The sequence below is a fragment of the Dipodomys merriami genome, unplaced genomic scaffold (assembly GCF_024711535.1).
Source record: "Dipodomys merriami isolate MVZ:Mamm:240054 unplaced genomic scaffold, mDipMer1.0.p SCAF_16, whole genome shotgun sequence".
Lineage (NCBI taxonomy): Eukaryota > Metazoa > Chordata > Mammalia > Rodentia > Heteromyidae > Dipodomys > Dipodomys merriami.
The window spans coordinates 7,664,866-7,692,311 of NW_027202937.1; the positions used below are offsets into that span (position 1 = coordinate 7,664,866).

The 27,446-nt window shown below is 43.2% G+C and overlaps 1 protein-coding gene across 3 annotated transcripts in view; it reads right to left on the reverse strand.

Moving 5' to 3' along the window:
• Positions 1-27,446, reverse strand: part of Cmtr1 (cap methyltransferase 1) — a 54,216-nt gene that overhangs the window by 14,305 nt on the left and 12,465 nt on the right. Inside the window, exons 2-13 of one of the 3 annotated variants that reach the window (XM_070023852.1) lie at positions 25,704-26,563; positions 22,776-22,927; positions 20,975-21,133; positions 16,909-17,001; positions 14,545-14,616; positions 12,518-12,612; positions 12,332-12,404; positions 7,521-7,719; positions 6,815-6,933; positions 4,674-4,770; positions 4,245-4,377; positions 3,428-3,607 (exon numbers count right to left, since the gene is read on the reverse strand). In XM_070023852.1, coding sequence (XP_069879953.1) covers positions 3,428-3,607; positions 4,245-4,377; positions 4,674-4,770; positions 6,815-6,933; positions 7,521-7,719; positions 12,332-12,404; positions 12,518-12,612; positions 14,545-14,616; positions 16,909-17,001; positions 20,975-21,133; positions 22,776-22,927; positions 25,704-25,818 — 1,487 coding nt within the window. In that variant the 5' untranslated portion in view covers positions 25,819-26,563. The remainder of the gene's footprint in view (positions 1-3,427; positions 3,608-4,244; positions 4,378-4,673; positions 4,771-6,814; positions 6,934-7,520; positions 7,720-12,331; positions 12,405-12,517; positions 12,613-14,544; positions 14,617-16,908; positions 17,002-20,974; positions 21,134-22,775; positions 22,928-25,703; positions 26,564-27,446) is intronic. The other 2 variants (XM_070023851.1, XM_070023853.1) reach the window with 2 other exon arrangements.

Here is a 27,446-nt window from a genome sequence, read left to right on the forward strand (position 1 = left end):
AATGACCTTCAGCAGGTGAACAGACAGTGGTGTAAGCATACAATCAACATTATTCTGTTTAAAAAATTAAATTGTGGCTGGGAAATGGTGGCTCACCGCTATCATCCTAGCTACTCAGGAAGCTGAGATCTGGGGATCACAGTTCAAGTCCCCGTGAGATTCTTTTTTTTTTTTTGGGTCCAGTTGTGGGGCCTGAACTCTGGGCCTGGGAACTGTCCCTCAGCTCTTCAGCTCAAGGCTAGCGCTCTACCACTTGAGCCACAGTGCCACTTCCAGCTTTTTTCTTTCTTTTTGCTTATATGGTGCTGAGGAATTGAACCCAGGGCCTCATGCATGCAAGGCAGGCGCTCTACCATTGAGCCACCTTCCCAGACCCGAGATTCTTATCCCCAGTTAACCACTCAAAAACTGGAAGGGGAGCTGTGGCTCAAAGTGGTAGAGAGCTAACCTTGAGTAGAAATGCTCAGGGAGGGACAGTGCCCAGGCCCTGACTTGAAGCCCAACACCATACACACACAAAAAAAAAGAAAGAAAGAAAGAAAAAAAGAAATGGTTATACATGTTGCAATATGATAAAACTTGAAAACATTGTCTAGTAAGCACAAGGTCCTGAGTATTGCTAAAAATATTTTTTAAAAAGAATATATAAATTCATGGGGAAAATACTTGTAACATACAATTAACAAAGAACTTATACCCAAAATATGTAATAATTCTTACAATTTAATAAAAATGTAGGGGCTGGGAAGATGGCTCAGTGGTAGAATGCTTGCCTCGTATGCATGAGGCCTTGGGTCCGATTCCTCAATACCACATGACGCAGAAAAAGCTGAAAGTGGCGCTATGGCTCAAGTGGTAGGGCGCTAGCCTTGAGCTGAAGAACTGAGGGACAGTGCCCAGGCCCAGAGTTCAGGCCCCATGACCAACAACAACAACAAAAAAGTAAACAAAAATTTTTAAAGACTTGAAGAAGGACTGAAGGTACTAGTCAGTTTTCTAGCATGCTTGAGACCCTAGTTTCAATTCTAAGAACTACAAGAAAAGAGGAAAAAAGAAAAGAAAAAGGAAAGAGAGAGGGGGGAGAAGTGAAGAAAGGAGGGAGGAAGAAAATAAGAGACATTATAAAAGGAGATATATAAAAACACATTTAAAAAGAGTTCAACATCGGTAGTCACTACAGAAATACAAATTAAAACCACAATGATCTAACACTCCACCCTACTAGAATGCCTAAAATAACAAGACAGCACCAAACGCTGAGACGGATGCCCACCTTCAGACTTTGCTGGAGAGAAGATAAAATGGCAAAACCGCATTTGAATGACAGTTTTAGTTAAACTTAAATGTATTCTATGACTCAGAATTTCCACTCTTGATATTTATTCAGGAGAAATGAAAACATTTGTCCTCCAAAGCCTTGTACAGGGTGTCCATAGCACATTCACAGTGGTCCCAAGCTGGAAATACCTTAAGTAGTCATCAACAGAGAAATACACCATGGAATCTCCTCAGATTGAATGCTACTCAGCAGTAAAAAGGAACAAATTAATATCAATAAACCTAAAAAATATTATAGTTAATATAAATTATAAAAATATAAAAATAATATGGCGAGCCAGGCTTGGTGGCTCACGCCTGTAATCCTAGCTACTCAGGAGGCTGAGATCTAAGGATCGAGGTTCAAAGCCAGCCTGGGCAGGAAAGTCCATGAGACTCTTATCTCCAATAAGCCACTCAAAAACCGGAAGTGGCGCTTTGGCTCAAGTGGTAGAGCGCTCGCCTTGAGCTGAAGAGCTGAGGGATAGTGCCCAGGCCCAGATTTCAAGCCCCATGACCGACAAAAAAAAATTTTTTCTATGGCTCCATTTACACAAAGTTCTAGAAAGGTAAACCTAACCTGAAGTAGTAAGTCTGAAGAGAGAAAAGTGGTTACTTTGGGGTCAGCTTGTTGGAGTTATTATCATAATAAGGGGTGGGTAGTCTACACGTATGTATTTGTCAAACCTGTTTGAAGTGCACACCTTTCCATTAGCATACATTAGTTGTACAGGAGTCTGTTCACTGTGTTCACTATACATGTATGAAGTGTGTGTGTGTATATATATATATATATATATATATATATATATACTTTTTTAAATGGGCATACATTAATCATGCAATGGGGCTTCATACATGCATATGTTCTTTGTTCAAATTTATTCCCTTCCATTACTCTTTCTTACCACCCCCTCTCTACTTTTCAAAATAATCTTAAGGGCTTTGAAGTATACATTTAAGATCTGTATTTCACTTACAAAATTATATCAGGTTTGTTTTTTTTTTTTTTAAGAAAGAGAAGTGGTTGGTTAAAGGTGGTTTTAACATGCTGCCAAGGCTGGGAAGGCGGCTCAGTGGTAGAGTGCTTGTCTTGCATGCATGAGGCCCTGGGTTCGATTCCTCAGCACCACATAAGCAAAAAGAAAAAAGCCAGAAGTGACGCTGTGGCTCAAGTGGTAGAGTGCTAGCCTTGAGCTGAAGAGCTGAGGGACAGCGCCCAGGCCCAGAGTTCAGGCCCCACGACTGGACCCCCCCCCCCAAAAAAAAAGCACCATGCTGCCAAGGGCAGCACCGAGCAGAAGCCCAGCTCTACCCATGTTCACATTCACTGGTGGCAGACACTGGAAAGCACTATGTAGCCAGCATATTACACAGCCCCGGCATTGCTGATTCTCCAGACCTCTTTCCTCATCTGGAGTGTGCCTGGCCTACTTACAGCACAGCGTTACAATCCAGCTGGGACTGCTCACATGGCAGTACTGGAAGGTTAAAGCACCGTGTGATGCTGGAGACAAAGACTTCCTGCCTTCTATGGGTCCTCAGGGCCACATACCCCATAGGGTACTCAATAGGGCCTTTCTAACACCTGTTTGGCTCCTAGAGAGTACTTTCTACCAAACCACTGCTACAGTACAACCTGCAAACCTACCTCAAAACTTCTTTCTAAGGCTTGTCTGCTAAATGCACGAATCCAATTATCACAACTTTAAATTATTACTACTAACAGGGTTATGGGAGAAAATTAAAAGTAAAGTCAGCAACCATATCACTCATGAACTGGCCAAAGTTTTGGCATTTTGAAAGCATGCTCTGCACTTGCCTTCCATCTGCCTCCCGCCAGTAGGCAGGGAACTTTACAAGCGACCACCAAACAGCACAGGCTGATCTTTTTCCACTATGACTCAGGCTCCTGTGGCCAGGCTATAGAAACCAGGCATCCATCTTGACACCTTTGGGACAGGACATGGCATCAGACAAGGCAACCCAAGTTCTAGGGTACCCTGGAACTAGCAAAGCGAGCCCATACAATGAAGAGGCACCAAGTCCTTCGTACTCCAGTCTTCCTTAGTTCTCCAGGGACACCAGCACAAACAGCTGATTGGCTTACCTCTCGTTTGACCGTATCATGTAGTCAGTAAATTCATGGTCTCTCTTGATCACCATTAAGGGGACCACAAGGTTGACATCGGAGTCGGTGTTCCGCAGCTGGTTGAGTTTAATATTCACTGAGAAGAGGTATTCTCGCACATCATCTATGCCCACTTTCAGGCCTTTGCACACCACGTACCTGGCAGGAGACATTCCATTACTGCCAGGAGCAATGCCTCATCCCCACACATCCTTTCCCCTCCAGCCACCACAGAGTCACAAAGCTGAATAGCTTTCTGATCTTAAGTCTATTCTCTGTTGCAAACATTCACCTTAAACCCTTCGCTTTCACACAAGGTGAGAGGGATGGTTCCCAAGTGCCCTGTACTGGATGGGCAGGGGTCTTTAAATTACAGCCCTAAAAAACTACTCTCCAAGAATATGTAAAGAAATCTGTGGTTTTAACAAGCCACCAGGAAATTCTGACTGGAAATGTCCCACTTGGGCTGCCAGCAGGGCCTGTGAATGGCAGCCCTCTTGTCTGTCCCTAGCCCATGCTCCTCCAAGTGTCCCTGTTAGTGGTCATCTTTCCTGGACCAAGCTGAGAACTCCCACATAAGTATGGAGAATAAGGCTTATCAGGAAAGAGGCAGAGACTGAACTAGTACAGCTCTTGACCAGTTAGCTAGAAGAATGCTGGTCTAGTTCTAGGAGCTCTAATCATGACTCTAAAGTTTTTAACATAGCTTGGAGGTCATGTCAGTATGCAGCCCACTAGGACTTGCTGTTCTGATGGTTAGCCATGGCATCCAGCTACAGAGCAAGGAAGGCCTCACCGTTCTGAGTTGGCAGGACGGCTTGTAATGGGCTTGAAGAGACATACTCGTTCAAAGCAGCAGTAGAGCAGGTAGACAAGCCCCACACTGAATGGTGTGAAGAGGTCAAACGTTTTACAGATGAAGTGGCCTCCTAGATTAGAGAGAAAACAACCACAGTAGTCAGTGGAGCCACTCTAGGGGGTGGGGGAGGTACCCAGGGGCAATAAGAATGATTAAGACAAGGGGCCACACCTGGGTTCCTTGGGTCAGAAACAGGTGATGGGAGAATCACCCTTCAAAGGACTTGGGGAAATTCCTCACTTACTCACCTGTCCCCTGATGCAAGGTTTGGTTTTACTAAAACTTCCCACCTGACCCCTGTACACTCACTTGTCCCCTAGGGCCTTTAGTGGGGGTGGGATGAGGGGACAGTTGAGGAAGTGTCACCTGTACGGACAACTGAGAGCGCCATGAGGAACTGACACAGCAGCAGCTGCTTGCTGAGGATTTCCTGCAAGTTCTCCTGCTCTTCCACAGAGAAACCCTGAAACAAGAGCACCGGGATTGGGGTGGGACAGAAAAATGAGGACTGACACAGCACCCTACCATCTCCATCAACTGCTCAGGAAATGCTTGCCCTGACGCCACCATCTTCTTTTGGTCGGAGTGACAGGTGGCACGGAGGCGAGGGCCTGGCTGACGGCTGGCCCTGGGCTGCTTCCTGCTCTGTCACTCCGACCCCTCAGAGGGACAGGACCAAGTCCGCTTTCTCAAGGAGATGGTCCAAAACATCGTAAACGTACATGGGAATCAAGGCAGAACACAAACTGAAGTACCACCTAGTCATGAGCCAACCACAAATAGAAAACAGAATTGCCCGGAGTGCCTGACACTAGCAAGACACAGTGTCCAGAAGACTGGTTGGGCTGTGACTAGTAAACAGAGAGAGGTTAACATTCTGATAGTCACAGTAGTATCTCTCTCCTGTCTTCTCCACACTTCCCTTTCCCCGTTCCTTCTCCTCTCCTCCTCTGTCTTGTTCTTGCTCTCTCACTCTCCACCAAGGATTATTTCCCTACTATCCCCTACCCTGTCCTAAAGCCATCTAACCTAGTCCATGGGAATCTGCTCAAAGAACAAGTACTGCTCTTCCTAGAGGGTGTCTATCTTTGTTGTGCTATGGCAGGGAGCAGGCAGTTGAGAGTCAAGCTATGTAGGGAAAAAAAAAAAAGCCAGGAGATAGGGAGGAAAAGGAAAGTTATTTAATAGGTACACTTTCAGTTTTGCAAAATTTAAAGTTCTGGAAATCTGTTGCACAACAGTGTGAATATACTTAGCACTACCGGACCATATACTTAATAGTTTTGATGATAAATATTTTGTTCCGTATTTCTTAAAATTAAAAAAAAGTTTTAAAAAAATTAAAAAGGAAGCTGGCCCCAAAAAGACTATGTCTCCCTCTCAGTCTTAAAAAAACAATAGCTAAACAACGCAGAATCAAAAATGTTTAGCAGGGCTGGGAATGTATGAAGTCCTGGGTTCCATTACTCAGTACCACATACACAGAAAAAGCCAGAAGTGGTGCTATGGCTCAAGTGGTAGAGTGCTTGCCTTGAGCTGAAGAGCTGAGGGATAGCACACAGGCCCAGAGTTCAAGCCCCAGGAACTACCAAAAAAAAAAAAAAAATTAACAGATGAGGCTGGGAATGTGGCTTAGTTGTAGAGTGCTTGCCTAGCGTGCATGAAGCCTTAGATTCTATTCCTCAATAGCACAAATACAGAAAAGCTGGAAGTGGCACTGTGGCTCAAGTGGTAGAGTGCTAGCCTTGAGCAAAAGAAGCTCAGGGACAGTGCCCAGCCCCTGAGTTCAAGCTCCAGGACTGGCAACAAAAAATGTTTAGCAGTGTTTCTCAAAAATACACATTTATTCATATATTTTTTATTTAAAAAAAAGCCCAGGTCTGGGCTCCCACTGCCAGTCCATTGCAGTGGCTGCCTCAGGGGTAGCAGACCCCACACCTGTCCAGTAGGGGCATCCTCACCCCCCTTCCCATGCCATGCCTGTCCTGCTATCCTGTCCCGCTGTTCTCTGTGGTGCACCAAGCTCTAGGGAGTCAGAGTGTGTTGAGACCCCTGACACCTTGCCTTCCTCCTTCTCAGAGGCCATGCAATGAGCTCCCAAGGCTCTTCTCTAATCATATGGCCCAGGGGCAAGGACACACAATCTGTCCTTCTGCCAGAGTTCAGACATAGCTCATTCCTAGGAGGACCGCCTGCAATACAAGATCAGCAGGTGAGAACTGCTGGATGAAGCTGGAGCGAACTCCTTCAGTGGCTCAAGCAGCTGCTTAAGGACCAAACCAAACCAAACTCAAACTTCTAAATCTGGAGTGAAGAGCCTTTTTCTCAACCAAGGGTCATTTGGATATTTATAATATCATTTGCAGGCCACAAGCAGCCAATGAGAAGCCCCAGCAGGCGCAAAATAATTTCATAGGTGTCATATGGCCTGTGGGCTGGACATTGCCCACTCCTGCTCTAAATTAACAAATCCCTAAAGTATCACTGTATGGAGAGAGTTCACCTACCCCGTCAGCCATCAGGAAGTGGACTCCCTTTCGATCTGTGTTATCCAGGACAAAATTCCGAAATGCAGTGATATTCTCCGGACGGGTGATATCTCCATCTCCATCAATCCCACCCTCACCTGGCAGGACATAGATTCCTTGTGAGTTCACCCACCCTAAACACACCAGGAGCTAGAACATGAGTCTTCTGAGACAGTGGATGCAGATACTCAGAAAGTCTGGGAGAGGGAGAGGGGGCAGGGCTCAGATTTGCTGCCAAATCACAAAAATCAAGTCAGAGCAGACAGAGCAGAGGAACCGCTGGCCTGCTGAGCTGTCTGCTACCCAGTGCATTCCACGCCCCTCACACAGGGCTGGAGATGGGCATGTGGTTGCTATTTGTTAATAACCCTGCCAGTTCTCAGCCAGAGATCAGCCAGTTTCATTATCTGCTGTCACCACATGAGAAGAGTGCTCCTGTAAGGAGGAATTAATATGGCTTTGATGAGAGTTTGGCTAGTGGAGTGTTTAACCTGAATTCTGCAGTCCTGTTATAAAATGGGGCAGTCCAGAGAGAACTAAGACCCTCACAGCAGAGACTGTGAACCCCAGGCTAAGAAACCTAGGGAGAAACTCAAGGCACGTGGTAACAGGTGCCAGGGGTAAGCTGGGTAACTTCTTTCGTCCTGTGCTGTCCCTTGTACCTCTGCCTGTTCAGAGCTCCTACCGTAATAGGGCTCGAAGAGCTCACTGGAGGCTGAGTAGAAGTCCTCCAGTTTGAAGTCATTAGGCCCCTTCAGAGTCATCCCGAAGCCCTTCGCGTGCCACTTCTTCCTCCACAGCACATACTCTGAGAAGCCTCCCGGGCCTGCGCAGACATCAGCAAAGTACAGAAGCTCAGGCTCCCGGTCCTTCACTAGTTGCTTCTGTAAGGGAAGCAGCAGAAACAGAGATGAGGAGAGAGATAGGGAAGGAGAATGGGGGTGGGGTGGGTGGGAACGAAGCCTTCTCTTGCCAAGGCCATAACACCCAAGATGCCTATCTTCTGTGAGCATCGCCCTCTGCAGTCTCCTAAGCAAACCCTTATTCCCAAGTCCTTCATATAACTAGGCCTAGCTCAGATGCTTAATAAAAACATCTCCTACAACCAGGAGCTAGAGGCATGAGGATCGAAGTTCAAAGCCAGCCTGACAGACAAATCTTTGAGATTCTTGTCTCCAACTAGTCACCAAAAAGCTGGAACTGGAGAAGTGGCTCAAGTGGTAGAGTACTAGCATGGGTGGGGGGTGGGGGAGGCTGGAGGGCAGCAAAATAAGAGCTCAAGGACAAGTTTCGGTACCAGTACCAAGACAAAAACAGATAAACAGGGGGAACAAATGCAGCAGTGGTACTCTCTAGATACTATGTAGAAAATGAAATATATAATTTGTGGGTGGGGATAGGAGGGAAAAACTGGGAGAAAAAAAAAAACTGGGAAGAAAGTAACACTATCCAGAAAGAAATGTACTAATTACCTGACGTATGTAACTGTAACCCCTCTGGCATATCATCTTTATAACAATTTAAAAATTTAAAAATGAGACAGATGCTGGCGGCCTACACCTGTAATTCTAGTTACTCAGGAGGCTGAGATCTGAGGATTGCAGTTCCAAGCTAGCCCAATAAGGAAAGTCCCCATGAGACTGTTATCTCCAATGAACCACTCAAAAACCAGAAGTGGAGTTGTAGCTCAAAGTGGTAGGGCACTACCCTTGAGCAAAAGAGCTCAGGGACAGCTCCCAGGCCCTGAGTTCAAATCCCATGACAGACCAAAAATAAAAATAAAAAACAAGAAATAAAAAACAAAAAACTCGGGCTGGGATGGTGGCTCAGTGGTAGAGCACTTGCCTTGCATGCATGAGGCCCTGGGTTCGATTCCTCAGCACCACATAAGCAAAAAGAAAAAAGCCGGAAGTGGCGCTGTGGCTCAAGTGGTAGAACGCTGGCCTTGAGCTGAAGAGCTGAGGGACAGCGCCCAGGCCCAGAGTTCAGGCCCCACGACCGGACCAAAAAAAAAATAAATTAAATAAATTAAAAAAAAACAAAAACCTCATCTCCTTGAGGTATCCGAGTGGTATTTTTACTTCTCAGGGTCTTTTCCTCACCATATTTTGCCTTTCATGAATACTTCCAAGAAAAGTGGGTGCTGCATGCCCTCATTATAGGTAGGGGAAAAGAGGTACTAAGACATAAGCACCCTGTCCACAGCCAGCCTGCAACAAAGTTAAACCAGAATGCAGGCACTATTGACTCTGCCCTTCCTGTTCAACCAAAGTCTGGGGGCTCTAACATCAGCCATTCTGGCTTGCTCCTTGGCTCTCTCAACTATTGTTTCCAATTAACTTATTTTAGAGTAATTTCTGATCTACAGAAAAGTACCAAGATAGATATCTGCACCCTTCACCAAGTTGCCACTTTTGTCAACATCTCACATCACCATGATACGTTTGTCAAAACTAAAAAACCAGCATTGGTACATTACTGTTAAAATTCCAACTTCATTCAGATCTCACTAGCATCCTTTTTCCATTCCAGAATCTGATCCAAGGCCCCACATCACCTGGGATCTCCCTGTCCTCCCCTGCACTGGTCTACACCACAGGCTGTACTCTCTATAACAAATGCTACGGCTGCTCTGACCCATTCTTGAACCCAGACGATGAACTCCACTGACATATCACGAAAGCCAGACCATCTGCACTGGGACAACAGAGTAAGCTCCAGGAGCGAATGACCACAGAGGACGAAGATGCCCAGGGACCCCTGCTTTCCTTCTCCAGAGGGTTGCTATGACTGACAGCTTGTCCAGAATTTTGCAACTGCTAGATAAAGATCAAGAAGCTTCAAGTTACAAGAAAGAGACATACAACATGCTCAAAACCAGTCACTTCTAGGTGACAAGGATCTTGCCTCTGATGACAGCTATCCAATTTTATCAAAACAGCAACTGTGGCTAAAAATAATCATCCTGTGACAAGCCCACTCCAGGTATGCTAGGGTATATCAGTTCTTTCCCAGCTTCCTTACTACTCTGCCCCAATAGTCTTTGTTCCTGATCCACTAATTATTCCTATTTTTGGATTATATTCATCTGTGCACGCGCGCACACACATGCACACACACATGCACACACAGACTTCATGGCATTTCATCACAGTGGCGAGGAAACGGGTCACAAATTCAAGCCCTACACACACTGCAAAGAACAATGTTCTTGGCCCTGGAAAGGCTTTGGCCATGGCTCTAGATTAGTCTGGAAGGGCAGTGACTGAATGAGAGCTTCTCATCTCTTCTACCAACGTCTAAATTCTGCATGATTTCAAAATGAGGGCCTTCACGAGTCATAACTACGAGTCTGTTCATAGAAGACAGCCAGGGTTCTTGGTTGTCACTGACTGTGCAAGTCAAAGACAGGCACAAAATTTAAGTCAGCAAGCTTAAGCTCCCTGAAAGGGATTTACTTCTCAAGGCTGTTGGAGGATTAAATAAAGTATCCTATCACAAAGGTCTTTCTAAACCATAAAATATATGCAAATGTAAGATGATATTATATTTGACTAGATCCACTTCCCTAGGGTCCAAACTCTTGTCCTCTCCATATCTTCCTCCACCAAGTATAGTATTCCACACAGAGTACACTGTACATGCTGCCTAATTTTCCCTAAGACAGGACTGAAACAAAGAGCTATACTTTTTGTCCTCTGTTACACTTCAATGTTTTCTCACTAAGCAACATCCCTGGACACACAAATCTCTCACATAATGTTTCCATATACCCCAAGGAGATAAATTCTCTTCTCTTGTTGCTTCCAATTTCACTCTTGTCCTCTCTAGATCCTTGTCTCCTTTTTACAATAGCCTATAGCCTATAGCACCAGAGGCCTAGTTTGCTTACACACACACACACACACACACACACACACACACACACACTTCTCTACACACACACACACACACACTTCTCTACACACACACACACACACACACTTCTCTACACACACACACACACACATACACACACACACACACACATACACACACACACTTCTCTACAATACTCCAAACCTCAAATTCTCTCTTAATCTATAATCTGCCTGATCTAAGAGTCCCAAGACCCTAGCAAGCCTGAATGGTGCCTGGGCCTCTGGGCACTCCTACCTCTGCTGGGTATCTGCTGTGGTGTCTCTATCTGCTAGCCTGAAAAAGAAAATCACACCAAGCCGAGCCTACTGGGCTTGGCTGTCACTCTGGTCCTCAGGGGAAAATGGAGGTGAAGAGAAAGAAGAAAACATCAGGGATTCAAGAGAAATCACTTTTTATAGTGGGAGTGCAGAGAAGCATCTCTGAAAGGGCAATTCTCCATGGCCACTAGCAATCAATTCAGGTCAAGAGGCTGCCTGAAGGAGAAGGCAGCATTATAAACCCAGCTGCTTCTTCCTACATAACTACCCTCTCCCCCTGACACCTGAATGGTACAGTCCTGGTGTCTACTTCATTTTCATGACAGCCAAAGACAATAACCAGATACCAGCTGCTGGAGGCGTTTACATTCAAAAGCTCAAAATGACATCGAGACTTCCCATCAGCTTAACAGAGTTCCTCTCCAGGCAGGGGTCTAAAGGAAATCATTGGGAGCTCAGAAAATTAAATCAACATTATATCAACCTAATTTTCTCAAGATGCTAATTCCAAGATCCCTTTTATGCTGCCTGCTGGTCCTGGAAAATGGGGAGAGCACCCTAGGAGATAAAAATGAGTAAAGGCTAGAGGGGCCTCCATGCCAGTGCTGTCAGCATGGAACAAGTTGCTAGGCAGAGGGAGATGAAACATTAAGAAACTTGGAAATAAGTTTCTTCAGCCGGTAGGTAACTGGAGGTTCTGGTGGAACGAAGGTGAGTAAAGCAGAAACAGGTTCGGGAAAAAGCTGGCTCTGGCCTGCCATTGTCAAAGAAAAACTAACTTTCTAGAACTAGGTAAAATGCTCTGAAACTCTAAAGGCAACTCTAGAGTGAAGTCTCCATTTTTGCTTACTCTGTCATTACTAGGTTTCCGTGTTCAGAGAAATGAAATACAGCAGAACAGAAAATCATCTTAATCACAGAAGGGGTGACACTGACCAAGATTCACTGTACTTATGAACTGATTTGTTGAACTGAAACTTCTTTTATAATTACTAAAAGATAATAATAATAGTAGTAATAACAATAATATAAAGAGAATCATCTTTCTCTATGTGACTTCTTGAGACAGACCAAAAACTAATCATAATCCTGCGCAAAGCTTGTTCAGAGGGGTAGAGAGGGAACGTGGCCCCACTAAAATTAACAGATCTTAGTGCAGTTCTAGAGCCTTCTGCAAACCAGAATACTCCTGGGACCATGGGAAGCACTGAGGGACTCTATCAGGGGAGCACACAGCAGAAGAAATACTCTCACAGGGAACAAATTGCAATTTCTGAGCTGGTGAAGCTTAAGTCTACTCAGCACCACAAATTCTCACCCCGTAAGAGTCCCGAGGATTTGTAAACATGCGATCGAACACAAAATCCATGTTAGCCATCTTCATCGCTGCCCTGAAACACAGCAAGATAGAAAAGTGTGATTCAGTTCTAGGTGTAAAGAAAGCTGAGGACTAAAGGAAAAGCAGAGCAGTGCATGCTGGGAGGGAAGGGAACGATTGGCAAACCTGTTGAGGAAGAAGACTCCTCGGATCATCTCATAGGGATTGGCCCTGGTCCGAGCTCGTCGCATCTCCTCTCCATCCAGGATGTCAAACACACTCTGCCCAAAGAGAAACAAAATTCTCCAGGTAAGTGCTATCCCTATACCTGTCCTGAGATAGGACAGGGGTATCAAGATACACAGCCCTCCAAGAAGTCACACTCCTGCTCATCTCAGCTTTGAAAGGACCAATGGTGTTACCCTAGACAAAGTGCTCAGTCACTGTAACCCTCCACCACAAAACAAAGCAGAGCAGGTGCCTGCCATGCAGTAAGAGATTAAAACATAGCACATCTCACTACACACAGAACCACCTTTCTGACAATGCTAATCCTGTAGCAATGATTTCCCCACACCAGCAGCAACTTTCCAGTGTATGCAGTCTGACATCCTTGACCTTGGCTCAGATACAGAGAAGGAAACACACCAAGAACAGAATTTCAAGTGTATCCATGCATACACAGTGAGACCCTTCTGCCCTGTAATTTCCTTCTCCAACTTCCTTACTTAACCTGGGATCCAGTCACCTTATAGTCTCAACTCTAACAAAAATAACCACTGTGAGACTGTTGTGAAGCCTTCATTCTTCCCCAACCCATCTCCTCCTCAATTTCCCTGGTTCATTCTATCCTCGGAATGTGTTTCACAATTAACAATCAAGCCAGAAAAATGTCAATGGGACACCAACATTTACCCAGCTACTATACATCCTCTATTTCCCTTAACTCTCACAAGCATCTGGAGAAGTATTTTCTCCCATTTTATAGATACAGAAACAAGCTCTAAGACTCTGAAGCAAATGGCCCCAAGTTGTGCGCACACACACGCATGAATGCATGCACGCGCACACACACACACACACACACACACACACACACACACACACACACACACACACACACACACACACACACACACACACACACACACACAGAAAAGAAAAACATTGTAAAATTAGTGTTTGAATTCAGGTTTATCTGATGCTAAATAATGACTCAGAGTATTTGGCTATACTGGGCACTTGAGGAATTACAGTGAATTTATCCACTGAGATAAAGCAAATCCTTTCCTGCTACTGAATCCTGCTAACAGCACAACACTAAAAGACACAGAGGTAAGGAGATGGCATAAGGATGTTCTTCAATAGGGGATTGGAAGGCAGGGAAGAGAAATCAAGAAAGAAAGAGAGTCTTTTTGAGCAAAATATAATGTATCCATGTTTGAAATACCATAGTAAAATCCCTTGGTGTGATTAATACACAATGACAAAAAAAAAAAAGACATTTAAAGCTGGACATTGGTGGCTCACACATGTAATCCTAGCTACCCAGAAGGTGATATCTGAGGATAGTGGTTCAAAGCCAGCCCAGGCAGAAAAGTCCACAAGACTCTTATCTCCAGTAAACCACTCAGTAAAAGCCAAAAGTGGCACTGTCACTCAAGTGGTAGAACACTACCCTTGAGCACAAAGAGGCTCAGAGACAGTGCCCAGGCCTGAATTCAAGCCCTAGGACCATCAAAAGAAAAAGACATTTAAGTAAAATAGGCTCAGATGTAGGGTTTAACAGTGAGAGGTAGGAAGCCAAAAAAAAAAAGAGGTGAATGAGGATGAATATGACCCACATAGTTTATTTGCATATACGAAAATAGAACAATAAAGTTTTCTGAAATTGGTTTAAGAAGAGGGAGTGGGTAGAGGAGAGTGATGGAGGGATAAGTACATTTTGTTCATATGTGTGGAAATGCCACAAGGAAACCTCCCTTGTATCACTAATGTGGGATGATCAAATCATTACAAGGCCAGACAGTCATGAGGGAAAAGTAACCACACAACCTCAAAGACACATTCTAACTTACATTCCTGATTTTAAAAAACAAAAACCAAAAAACTCAATCTCAGCCTCATCACACTGACTCAAAAGTAGTGTTGGGAAAGCCTAGCTAAGTATCCCCCACGAGGGTTTTACCTCTGGTTCCAGCCACAGGCCTCACCTTACACTGTAGCACACTGTGAAGCAGCTCTTCTCCACAAAACTCTGTTTCATCTTCAATAACCATCTTTCTCTACAGGGGAAGAAAAACAAACAATGTCCAAGTGTGACAGTGTATAGGGTCAGGGTGAATGGATGAATCAGGGTTGGGAGTGAGCAGAGCAAGAAGAGGCTGGAGTCCCTGCCAAGAAACATCAATCCCTGAAGGGCAGGAAAGAGACAATTCTAAATCCCTCTGGCTGTACTCCAGATGGCTTCAAGATGAAGCAGGCCCCTGGGAGCTCTGAGTAGAGCACCATATGGAAACAAGACACATGAATGCTGAGCCTGGGAAAAGCAAACAGGAAGGAGACTTGCAAACTGTCTGCCCTGAAAGGAAGGCAGGATGGGTGTTGCCCAAATGACATAAGCATGTCCTTCAGCTAGGAAGCCTCTCACTCAGAGGAGGACAAATGCTTGATACCAGGATTCAAAGGGCCTTATGGAATGTCAGATCCAGCCCTACACCCAGGAGTGACTACCTCCACTACCTGTGAACCAATGATGGTCAGCTGGGCTCTCAGGCTTGGGTTTTTTTTTAATTTGGTTTTTTTTTGTGTGTGGGGCTTGAACTCAAGGCCAGGACACTTGCTCTCCTTTAACTTTTTCACTCAAGTTAGCGCTCTACCACTTGAGCCATGCTTCTACTTCCAGCTTTTTGATGGTTAATTAGAGATAAGGAGTCTCACAGACTTTTCTGCCTAGGCTGGCTTTGAACTGCCATCCTCAGATCTCAGCCTCCTGAGTAACTAGGATTACAGATGTGAGCCACCAGCCTGGTCTAAGGTTTTAAACTCTTCAGAATCATTAACTCTGCAGGAGGGATGCAGCTCAGTGTCAGAGTGCTTGACTAACATGAGTTCCATTATTAGCACTGGAAAACAAAAGCAAAACACTGATATCTGAGTTAGACATATAGATATCAATTAATTAAAAGAAACTGAAACAGGGCTGGAAATGTGGCTCAGTGGTAGAGTGCTTGTCTAGCATGCATGAAGCCCTGGGTTTAATTCCTCAGTACCACATCAACAGAAAAAGCTGGAAAAGGTGCTGTGGCTGAAGTGGTAGAGTGCTAGCCTTGAGCACAGAGAGGCTCAGGGACAGTGCCCAGGCCCTGAGTTCAAGCCCCAGGACTGGCAAAAATATAAAGGAAGGAAGGAAGGAAGGAAGGAAGGAAGGAAGGAAGGAAGGAAGGAAGGAAGGAAGGAAGGAAGGAAGGAAGGAAGGAAGGAAGGAAGGAAGGAAGGAAGGAAGGAAGGAAGGAAGGAAGGAAGGAAGGAAGGAAGGAAGGAAGGAAGGAAGGAAGGAAGGAAGGAAGGGAAGGAAAGGAAGGAAGGAAAGAAGGAAGGAAGGAAGATTGAAACAGAAGTTTCTTAATTCAGTTTAAAAGAGCAATGTAACCTAAATCATTTTATTTAAAAAATGGGCTGGGAAGGTGGCTCAGTGTTAAAGTGCTTGCCTTGCATGTATGAGGCTCTGGGTTCAATTCCTCAGCACCACATAAGCAGAAAAAGCCGGAAGTGGCGCTGTGGCTCAAACAGTGGAGTGCTAACCTTGAACTGAAGAGCTGAGGGACAGCACCCGGGCCCAGAGTTCAGGCCCCATGACCGACAAAAAAAAACAACCTTATTTGCAAAGACAGTTTAGTGAGTTGTTCTATTTTCTATTTTTGTAAATCTTTTCAATATCTAGCTGACTAGAAAGGCAGCTAGACACTCTTTTGTATCTCGATCACATGTAATATAAAATGCCACAGCCTCTAGAAAACTCCACTGGACACTTAGGGAATAATGAAAGTGATGAGGTGCATAACTTTTTCAATATCATTTTGAAGATAACTTTAACTGTGTGGATTACCCTGAAAGGGTACTGGTGATCCCCAGGGGCCCTATACTCTGAGAAGTGTGCTCTAGACCACACTGATTTGGTAGCCATCTACTTTATCCTTATGTATGGCCATTCCCTCATTACTTATTGATGACAGAAACAGTCTTTTTATCTTACCTGGATCAGTGCCCACAATGACCAGAACATACCCAGACACATAATAGGTCATTCCAAAAAGCATTCACAAGGAAGAGATAGAGGTTAAACACTTTGTCTGCCTTGAAAGTTACATGTCTAAGGGAAAAACCAGTCACCACAACTCCCAGGGGTACATTTGTACAGCACTTGACACAACCTTGTGACATAGCTCTCTCTACTCCTTTCAGAGTGGTCAGTTGCACATCTTTCTTAAAACGGCAAATCTACATACACACTGGGCTCAAAGGAGAAGAGTCAAAAAAGCGCTAAGAATCAGGGATGCATTTTCCTGAAATCTTACCTCTCCCACAACCATCCAATCACTCATTTCTTGAGTGTCAGGAATTTCAGTGGTACATTCTGGGAACCATGATACCTGTTCACAGGCACTGGGCTACAAAAAAAGAGAAGCAAGGTCAGGTAAGACCCATGGGGCTCCAGCTCACCAGAACCTCTCCAAAATAATCAATGGTCTCAGACAGAGATGCACCCAAGTTGCTGAAGCAATAGTCAAACGTGAGGTGTAAAAGCTCCAATTCTGTAGTATGACTTCTGAAGGCCAGCTCCAATTCTGCTGTGTCCTTTGTGAGTGTGTTGTGTGGTAGTGGGGCTTGAACTCAGAGCTTGGGTACTGTGCCTTTTTTTGTTGGTGGTGGTGATGGTGGTGGTCATGGGGCTCAAACACAAGGCCTGGGCACTACCCTTGAGCTTTTTCACTCAAAGCTAGTGTTTTACTACTTTGAGCCACAGAGCCACTTCCAGTTTTCTAGTGATTAATTGAAGAGTCATGGACTTTCCTGCCCAAGCTGGCTTCAAACCACAATCCTCAGATCTTAGCCTCCTGAGATTACAGGTGTGAGCCACCTGTAATCCGAACCACAGCTTCACTTCTGGCTTTTTGGTGGTTAATCAGAGATTAGAATCTCATGGACTTTCCTGTCTGGGCTAATTTTGAACTATAATCCTAAGATTTCAGCCTCCACTATCTGGCCTCTGGTGAGTCCTCTAGAAATTTCCAAGTCTTGAAGATTTCTTTTGTTTGTTCCAATCTTCTTCTATTATTAGATTATCTTTAAGTAGTTGTACAAAGGAGTTGCCAATTAACAAAGCAGTTTATGAATACAATGCATCTTGTTGTCTCCCCTTTCAACATTCTCACCCATCTCTTTGAAGCCAACCCTTCCCTCACTTTGCTTAATTTTTGTAGAATATACATTGACTTATTTCATGAATACCTACTATGGGTAAGTGCTTGGAATGCCAAATTAAACTAATATATCTCTGCTGGTTGTTGGTGGTTCTCACATGTCATCCTAACTACTTAGGAGGGTAAGATCTGAGGATTGTGGTTCTAAGCCAGCCCAGGGAAGGAAAGCTAGCCTTGAGCAAAAAGCCCAGGGATAGTGCCCACGCCTTGATTTCAGGCCCCAGAATCAACACACACACACACACACACACACAATAAGCTCAGAGACAGTGGCCCAGGGCCCTGAGTTCAAGCCCCAGGACCACCCCCCCACCCCCCACAAATTACTGGTTCTCATTTGGCTCATATATATTAGGATCTCTTACAGAGCTTCTAAAAAGAAATGAGACCAGTAGCTCAACCCTGAAATCCTAACTACTCAGGAGGCTAATATCTAGAGGAGCATGATTCAAGGCCAGCCCCAGTGAAAAAGCCCATGAGACTCTACTTCCAAAATAATGCTGGCTGAAGGTGTGACTCAAGTGGTAGAATAGTACTAAGCAAGCGAGTTGAGCAAGTGTGAGGCCCAGCGTTCAAATACCTGTACTAGCAAATAAATAAATAAAAAACCCTGAAGCCTTGGCCCCATTTCAATAAGATTATGATGGCCTAAAGTAGGGACTGAAAATGTATTTGTTTTGGTTTGGTTTGGTTTTGTGCCAGGACTGGGACTTGAACTTGGGGCCTCACATTCTTGCTTTTTTTTTTTTGCTCAAGGCTGGTGCTCTACTTGAACTATACCTCCAATTCTAGGTTGGCTAGTTAACTGGAAGAGAGTCTCATGCCTGGAACTGGTGACATATGCCTGAAATCCTAGCTTTCAGGAGGTTGAGACCTAGAGGATTGAGATTTAAAGCCAGCCAGCAGCAGAAAAGTCCGAAGGAGTCTTTCTACAATTAACCCAAAAAATGCCAGCCTAGAAGCATCGCTCAAATGGTAGAGCACCAGCCTTGAACAAGAACACTGAGTGAGAGTGTAAGACCCTGAGTTAAAGCCTTGGTACCAGCATCACCACCCCACCACCTAGCCCCAGCCTTCATCAAAAAAGCCCCTAGCTGACTAACTGTGCATTCAGGGTGAAGTACCATTGGACTAGACAAACATGGATTATAAAACCTAACTAGGTGGCTACCCTGTGTGGTAGCTTCACAAACTGCCTCCAGAGCAAGTCAGAGCAAGTGTGGAGAAGAGATTCACCATTGCAAATTGAAGCAATGTGATTAAAGGTAACATTACATGCTCTAAAAGGCATAAAACTGTATCACAGTGTAAGGTCTTGAGGGAAGCCAACCACCATCATCAAAGAAAAGGTTGAAAAGAAAATTACTGAAGGCTTTTGTCCATGAATCTAGCAGTAAATCATGGTTTCTTCCCCTGGCCAAATCCATCACCCTTAAGCATACATGTAAATTATAAATTATAGAAAACAAGATGCTCATATACATATTGGATGTTATTTTGTTAAGCAAAAGCAGTCAATCTCCCCATCAAAGGCTGTCCATTAAGGCTACCTGCAGAGCAGACCTCGCCCAAAGCCTCAGATCTTGAATTCCATAATACTGGGCTCTAGCCACCACTGATTACTTTCCCTACAGAGACTCCAGGAGTAGACAATCACCTCAACTCACCCAGACTCATCTGCCTTAAAGAAATAGCTACCAATGACTGGCAGAATCAAACTCTTCTAACAGGAACAGCCTCACCACAAAAAGGAATTTCAATAGCCTATCCCCATTAAAAAGGAAGATTTAATGAATAACATTTAGATTGGGAATTTAATGAAGTTCATTCAAATTTTCCTCAGTGAAAGGATCAGGGACTGTAAGTACTTGTTCTAACAGAAGTGAGTATGAGGAAAGCATGAGGTATTTCAGAGGCAAGAGCCTATACCTAGCAACTGATTACAAGTCTTTGCCCTGTTCTGCACTGTTTCATGCACTGGTCTCATCTGCAGCCATGAGGAAGCAGAGCAAGACCTCTGGACTTGTTAGCTCCTGGCTTGTCTTGAGCCTTACTCTGAAGGCTTATTAGACTCACATCGTGCATCAATTCATATACTTCTTTCCTGAGTTGTAATATCAGGGAGACAAAAACAAAGCAGTTTTTCAGCATTCAGAACCATACCTGAAACAACTATATAGAAGGTTAGGATATCTGTGCCTTATTTTCTCTAATCTTGACTCAGTAATATCTCACCATGATTTTAAGTGCTTTTATTATAACTATTTCAAACACTTTGTGAACTAAGTAGGGTATTAGTTAATATCAAATCTAAACACTATCTATCCCATGAACAAGGATCTAGACTGTTTTTATCTTCCAACAAATTGTACTCAAATACATAAACAGACTAAAACCACAACAGAAAAGCTACACAGAAAAGGCAAATACCACGGAGCAGAAGTGGTTCACACCTGTAATCCTAGTTACTCAGGAGGCTGAGATCTGAGGATCGCAGTTCAAAGCCAGCCCAAGTAGGAAAATCCGTGAGACTCTTATCTCCAATGAACCACTAGAACACTGGAAGTGATGCTATAGCTCAGAGTGGTAGTGCTCTGGTTTTGAGCTCAGGGACAGTGCCCAAACCCTGAGTTCAAGCCCCATGACTGACCCCTGCCCCTGCCCCCCCAAAAAAGTTTAGAACTTGTGGAGGTGGAAAGATCTCAGATGGTTTCTAATACAATGAGAGCGGGTGCTCACTTGGCCTCCTTGAATCTTTTCAGCAGAGAGAGCATCACCTTGTCAGCTTCCTATTCTATTAGTGGAAAGTTGTACCTATTTATTAAACTTCTCTGTGGAGCTAAACTCTGCCTTGGAGTATCTTTTGCTTATAGAGCTTAAGAGAGTCCTAGAAAGCAACAGACAGCAAAGATAACCTAGCCTTATGTCCTGATCTTCTAGTACCTTCCATTTAAAGTACTAGTTCCAAACCCCAATAATCACCAGTTCCAACCCCCAATAATTACCCTGGTCATACTGCCTAAGGACCACTGCTTTCATAAAGCCACACACCCAAATACACCAGTGGCCCTCCTGTCTCCACACCTCCCACCTCTGCTGGCCAAAGCCACACATCCAAATACACCAGTGGCTCTCTCATCTCCCCTGCCTCACCAGCTACCTCTGGCTCATCCCGCCAGTCCACGTTCAGCTCCTGATCAAAGCCCTGCAGGGTCAGACCCAAGCCTCTTCGACCTTTCTGATTAGAGGCCTCGACGATGTCCTTCCGACCCTGACTGTATTTGCCCAGTCCTTCGCCTTCCCTGAATCCCATCTTGGCCTGAAGAAAAAAAAGAGAACAGAACACAATTAGTTCAGTCCAACAAACAATTATTTAGCTTCTATCATGACCAGACATTGTAATAAACTCTGAGAAAGTTTGCCTTCTAACTGAATGAAGAAAAGCACAAACAGCTGTAGATCCTGTGACTGACTATTCTGCAGGTGAAAGTCTAGGGCAACCAGAAATTAGATAAATGAGAAGGGACTGCACAGCTGTAATTAAAAGCACCAAAAGTATTTAATGAATCTCACTGGACATCTGCACAACTTCCCCTTCCAGATCATTTGTCTGATTAAGGGAAAAGTAGATCCAGAATAAAGTTGATAAAAGAGAATTTGAAATGTAACAGCTTCAAGCAGTAGTGGCTTCAACCTTCTCTCTTAGCCAAGTAACCTTACTAGGTAAAGACAATGAAGGCTTTCAAGAGACCCCTTCTTCAAGGGATTAACTGGAAAGCTTGCTTCACATAAAACTGAAGTATACAGAGTACTACAAAGCCCAGGAACAGCAATCCTTTCTTTGGGTGCTGATACTGGGACTTGAACTCAGGGTCTTGAACATTTGCTTGGCTTCTTCACTCAAGGCTAGTGGCTCTACCTCTTGAGCCTTTTGGCTAGTTAACTGGAGATGGGTCTCACAGACTTTCCTTCCTGGACTGGCTTCAAACCATGATCCTGAGATCTCAGCCTCCTGAGTAGTTAGGATTACAGGCAGCAATACTTTTTAAAAGTCTACAATTTCACACTAAACTGTGGAATTATGGGTCCCGGGTACATACCTAAGGACCAGAGAGACCCAAATCTCTAATCTCACAGACTCTTAACTAATCAAAGACCTCTAATGCAGAGATCTAATTCCTCCTGGAGGGCCTATATCCTCTTAGATAGCACCAATATGTCAGCTGTGAGCTAGCAGGGATCTCTAAGTAACCATAAATCCTTCTTCCAGCTCAGAGGCTCAGTCACAGGCTCCCCATCTCCCACCTCCCAAAACCTTGTGGCACCCAAACCAGAAACATGACCTACAGCTTTAGCAATGGCAACTCTCAACTCTTGAATCCAAGAGAAAATAGAGGAGTCAACTGTGATGTTCTGGAAGGTAGATGGAAACAAACTTGGACTCCTAAACTGCACAATACACTAAATTTTGATTAGAAAGTGAATGGTTTCCCTATTCTTCTTCCTTCTTGTACTAGATCAGTGGTTGTGAAAGTTGAGACAGAGAACTGGGCCTTCTTTGGAAAAGATCATACTGCTCTTCTTTATGTTAGTGCTAAGGAGTGAACAATCTAGTCATTTCTTTTGACAGCAAGTCATTTACTAGAGCAAAACTCACAGCATGAAGCCTCTTTATACACTGAGATATATCCGTGTTTGGGGGAATATTTCACATGTGTTTGTATGAGCAATTCAGTAGTAAAAAGACCAGAAAGTAGTCCATTTCTGGACGGACCTGGAGAAACAGGCACTTTCTGTGGATGATCCCACTGTGACAGACACTTCTATCAGGAAGGAACTAAAGTCCCTGCTAAATTTTGGCAGCTAATAAACAAAGACAAAAATATCCATGCTCTACTCCAGTTTTCCTTTCCCCTCTACTCTCCTGGGTTGCTGTAGAAAGTTTACAAAGCACTGCATACCATGAGCTTCTGGGAGAAACTATTATACATAGAGTAGCGGGAAGATGTTCCCTCCACCAGGGAGTCTGCTTTGAATGCATCGTCCGAAGAGGTGGAGCCGGGCTGCTTCCCTTCAGTCTCACTGTCAGACTCACTAAGGCTTGTAACCGATGCTGGAAAAGAGAAAAGAAAGTGTTTCAATGGATTTATAACACAAAACAACCTCCAGAAGTCCAAGTTTCACTTAGTCAACTTACTCGAGTCCAAGTATACGAACTGCTTTCAATGAAGGCAGTGACCACGGGTCAAATCTATTGTCTACTTCTCACTAGCTATGCAATCTTAGGCACGTCACAAAGGGTTCCTAATAGCACTTGACAATGAGAGTTCAAAAATAAGTTTTCCTCTCCCATCTTTTGACTTGATCTCCACTGTAAAATTGGGAAGATAATACTTAACAGGGTCGTTTGAAGATTAAATAGTGTCTGTGAAAGTACAATGTCAAATATCATCTACTTCTTGAACATACATTGTCATTTCCAGTGCTACTGTTTATAACTTAAACATCAGTTTCTAAATATTCATTTTCAACAATTCCACCAGTAGACTACTAGTGTCTGGCTGTTTCATCTCCTCCTAATTCAGTCTCTTTGCTTTAATAGTCCTTCAGACGTACAGTCAAGAGGATGAGTGCACCTTGCAAATGCACAGAAAAGCTAGCTCACAGAGACATGAAGAAAGAGGAAAGAGGACAAGGCAGTGAAAGAGGAAGAGGATATAAGAAAGGAAGGGGACAGAAGCTTCCAAAAGATCCACCAACTGGAGTGGAGAGCAGAAGAGATGTAGCTAAGGAAGAGCTGGCAGCCCGAGCAAGCAGAAATATTGTCTTGTCAATAACCTAGTTTTTTTTTAATTTAAAAAATAAAGCAAGTAAGACACACCTCAGCAGCTGCTACACATGATGGGCTACCTGTCCCTTGGTCTATGACAACCTCTTTCCCTCCTTTATGTAGATAAATGAATCTGCTAACCTGAAAGTTACTTCAACCCAATGTAATATTTTTTGTGCTGGTACTGGAGCTTAACTTTGAGCCTAGCAGCCTCCCTGAACGTTTTTTCACTCAAGGCTGGTAGACTAGCACTTGAGCCATGCTCCACATCTGGCATTTTGATGACTGACTGAAGATTAGAGTCTCGCAGGCTTTTCTGCCTCAGATGGCTTCATTCATCGATCCTCAGATCTCAGCCTACTGAGTAGCTAAGAGCCTCCAATGCCTAGCAATCCAATGTAATTTCATTCAGGGAGTTTCTCAGATAACCAGCCTGGATTTGGAAACAGACCATATCTCAAAAGTTCAATGCACAATTTCTACATATTCCCATTGAAACTGGAAAGAATTGTAAACCAGGAGGAATGTAGAATAGGGAAGGAAGGGGTAGTCTTTGATTCCAAGGCATGAGAAGTTCAACTACCTCACAGCATACTGCTTACTCATATGTAACTGTAGCTTTCTAAAAATACAATGATTTTTTTTAAATTTACGTTTGTCATTCATTCAAGTGTTTTAATGTTTTAGGATAAACATTTTTGTCATTTGAATTTACAGAAATCATCTGTACTGTGAGATTTTTTTTTAAGGGGGGGGGGGCAGGAGAGAACACTAAGAACTTTTTACCAAGAAACCTGAGGCATGAGAACACCAGCTACCTACTTTGAAACAGATCATGAAAACAAGACCTGAAAAAAGTGATAGCCGGGTGCTGGTGGCTCACACCTATAATCCTAACTATTCAGGAGGATGAGAGCTGAGGATCACAATTGGAAGTCAACCTGGGCAAGAAAATCTGTGAGATTCTTATCTACAATTCTCCAGTGAAAAGCCAGACGTACAGCTGTGGCTCAAATAGTAGAGCACTATCTTTGAGCACAAAAACTCAGACAGTACCTAAGGCCCACAAATTAACAAAAAAAAAAAAAAAAAAAAAAAGTTAGAAGAGTAAAACCAAAAAAAGGCATGATGTTCTGACTTGTGAATGAAAATGAAATTGAACTTTGGAGGGTAAAGTATATATGACCAATAAAACTGATTGTCTGCACATGCAGGGTTTGAGACATGGAGATAATACCAAAATAGTATTTAAAAATAAGAAAAAATTTAAAATACCAAAATGATTGCTTGGAACAAACAAAAATGAAATAAAATTTCATCTATAATTTCATATCATAGTTCACATATATATTTTTTAATTTTTGTTGGTTGAGAAGCTCGATTGAACTCAGGGCCTGTGCGCATTCTACCACTTTAAGCCACAGCCCCATTTCTACTTTTGAGTGGTTAATTGGAGATAAGAGTCTTGCAGGAACTTTTTTTGTCCCAGCTGGCCTTTGAACCATGATTCTCAGATCTCAGCCTCCTGAGTACCTAGGATTACAGGCATGAGCCTTTGGTACCCGACTTATATTCTTATATTTTTAAAAGTTACATACCATTTTACATTTCTGAATTGCTTATTAAAATGTAAAATACAAGTTATGTACCAGTGGTTCACATGTGTAATCCTAGCTACTCAGGAGGCTGAAATCTGATGAGAGGTTTATCTCCAATTCACCAGCAAAGAGGTGGTATAGTGGAAATGATAGAGTGCCAATCTTGAGTAGAAAAGGAAAAGTGAGAATGTGAAGCCCCCCCCCAATAAAATAAATGTAAAATACACATAAAAAATTAACTTAGCAATGTGGCATAATTCTTTTGAAGAAGGGACGTTGCTAAGAGACTAACTCAAAGCCTGGCTGCCTTCAAAAGTGTTGAGAAAAGGGGCAGATGGCACCACATAATTGATTGTGTACAAATCAAGGTAGTCACTATTGAGGGCTTGAATTATGTCCTTCCATACTCTCCTTGCATTTAGTTTGTGTTGAGAAATATGCTGTTATTTTAATGGGCTTACCATTGTAAGTAACTTGTCTCCTCTCTTTTGCAGCTTTCAATATTCTTTCTTTAATTCTGTGTTTAATTTTTTTACCTATTATGTGTCTAAGAAGTGTTCTTCTCTGATAGTGCATGTTTGGTGTTCTGTAGGCCTCCTCCACCTGGACTGTTTCTCGAGGTTAGGGAAGTTTTCTGCTATTATTCTATTGAATTGAGTCTCAATGCCTTTATTTCTTCTTCTACACCCATGATTTGTAGGTTTGCTTTATTGATGGAGTCAGAGTGGTCTTCTAAATTCCATTTGCATCGTCTTCCATTTGCATCTTCTTCAGTGATTTTGCAATGTCTCTGTTTGAGACATTCCTCTGCTTTATCTTCAACCCCTAACACCCTATTTTCAACTTTCAATTGAGTTTTTATTTGAGCTACCAAACTCTTCATTTCCAGTATTTCAATTTGACTTTCTTTCAAGATTACTATATCTTCACTGAATTTCTCTTTTATAACCTGCATTTTCTTTATTTCATTCAGCTGTTTGTTTGAATTCTCTAGTTGTCTGTATCCTGTTTGAACTGGTTCAGGTATTCAATCATCATCTCCTTGATTTCACGGACCATTCTTTCATGGTTCTATTGAGCTCATTTTTTTTAACTTTCTTCCTCTTCGTTTTCACTTAGGTCCTTTATTGTGGAGTTGTTGGCTTTTGAGGAAAACATGTTGCTTTGTTTATTCATAAATTTAGTGATTTTTTTTTTCTGCTGGGACTTATGCATCTGGGACCCAGTTTTGATGGAGATTTCAATCTCCTGTGTCCTTTTGGTTGGTGATTTCTTGCAGAGTACTTATGCCAGGGTAATGGCTTGGTTGTGGTGTATTTTCCTGTTACGAGATTAGAGGGGTGCATCTCAGTTGTCAAATAATCAATTTCAATGCTCAAGATACTGTGTATAGAACTCTTCTCCACTCAGGTGAGGAAGTTTGGCTATGAAAACTATTGGAGTTAAACCACAACCTTGTGTTTGTGGCAATACCTAATGAAGACTAGTCACCAGTACTACTCAATATCTTTTAAAGTTTTATGTTCTATGACTATAGAAGCAAAGATGTATCCTAGTGGTCTAGGAAGATCTTAGTTAACCAGAGGGGTAACAAGAGAGAAATAATGGGAATAATGTCAAGTATTCAGTTACATGGGGAAGAAAGGGATAAGGGTAACCCTAATAGGAGAGGATAATGGGAAAGTGAAGTGAAATAATAGAAAAATAAATCTAGCTAATGTACGTATGACCATATAAGATGATGCTAAGTGAAATAAACCCCAAGATAGGGACACAAGAGGTTTTGTCTTTGAAGCTATTGTTTTTACGGTATTATGTGACTTTTTTTTTTTTCTTTTGTGTAACCTCTGTTTTCACTATATTTGATTCTGGTGCCCTGCATCTTGTATATACATTTTTCTAATTTGGGGAGAGGGAGGGAACTAACAAAATGCTGAAACAAGGATACAGATTGACCCACTGTAACAATGAAACAATGAGATGTACAAGATACTAAGTTGAAAACGAACTTTACAACTTGGGGGGAGGGTAGTTCCAGAGGTGGGGAGGGAAGGGACCGTAGGGGAAATACGAAGGAGGGGGCAACAATGCTTGAGAGGAAATGTACTCATTACCTTACTTATGTAACTGTAACCTCTCTGTACAGTATCTTTATAATAAAAAAAATATATTGGGGCTGGCAAGGTAGCTCAGGGGTAGAGTGC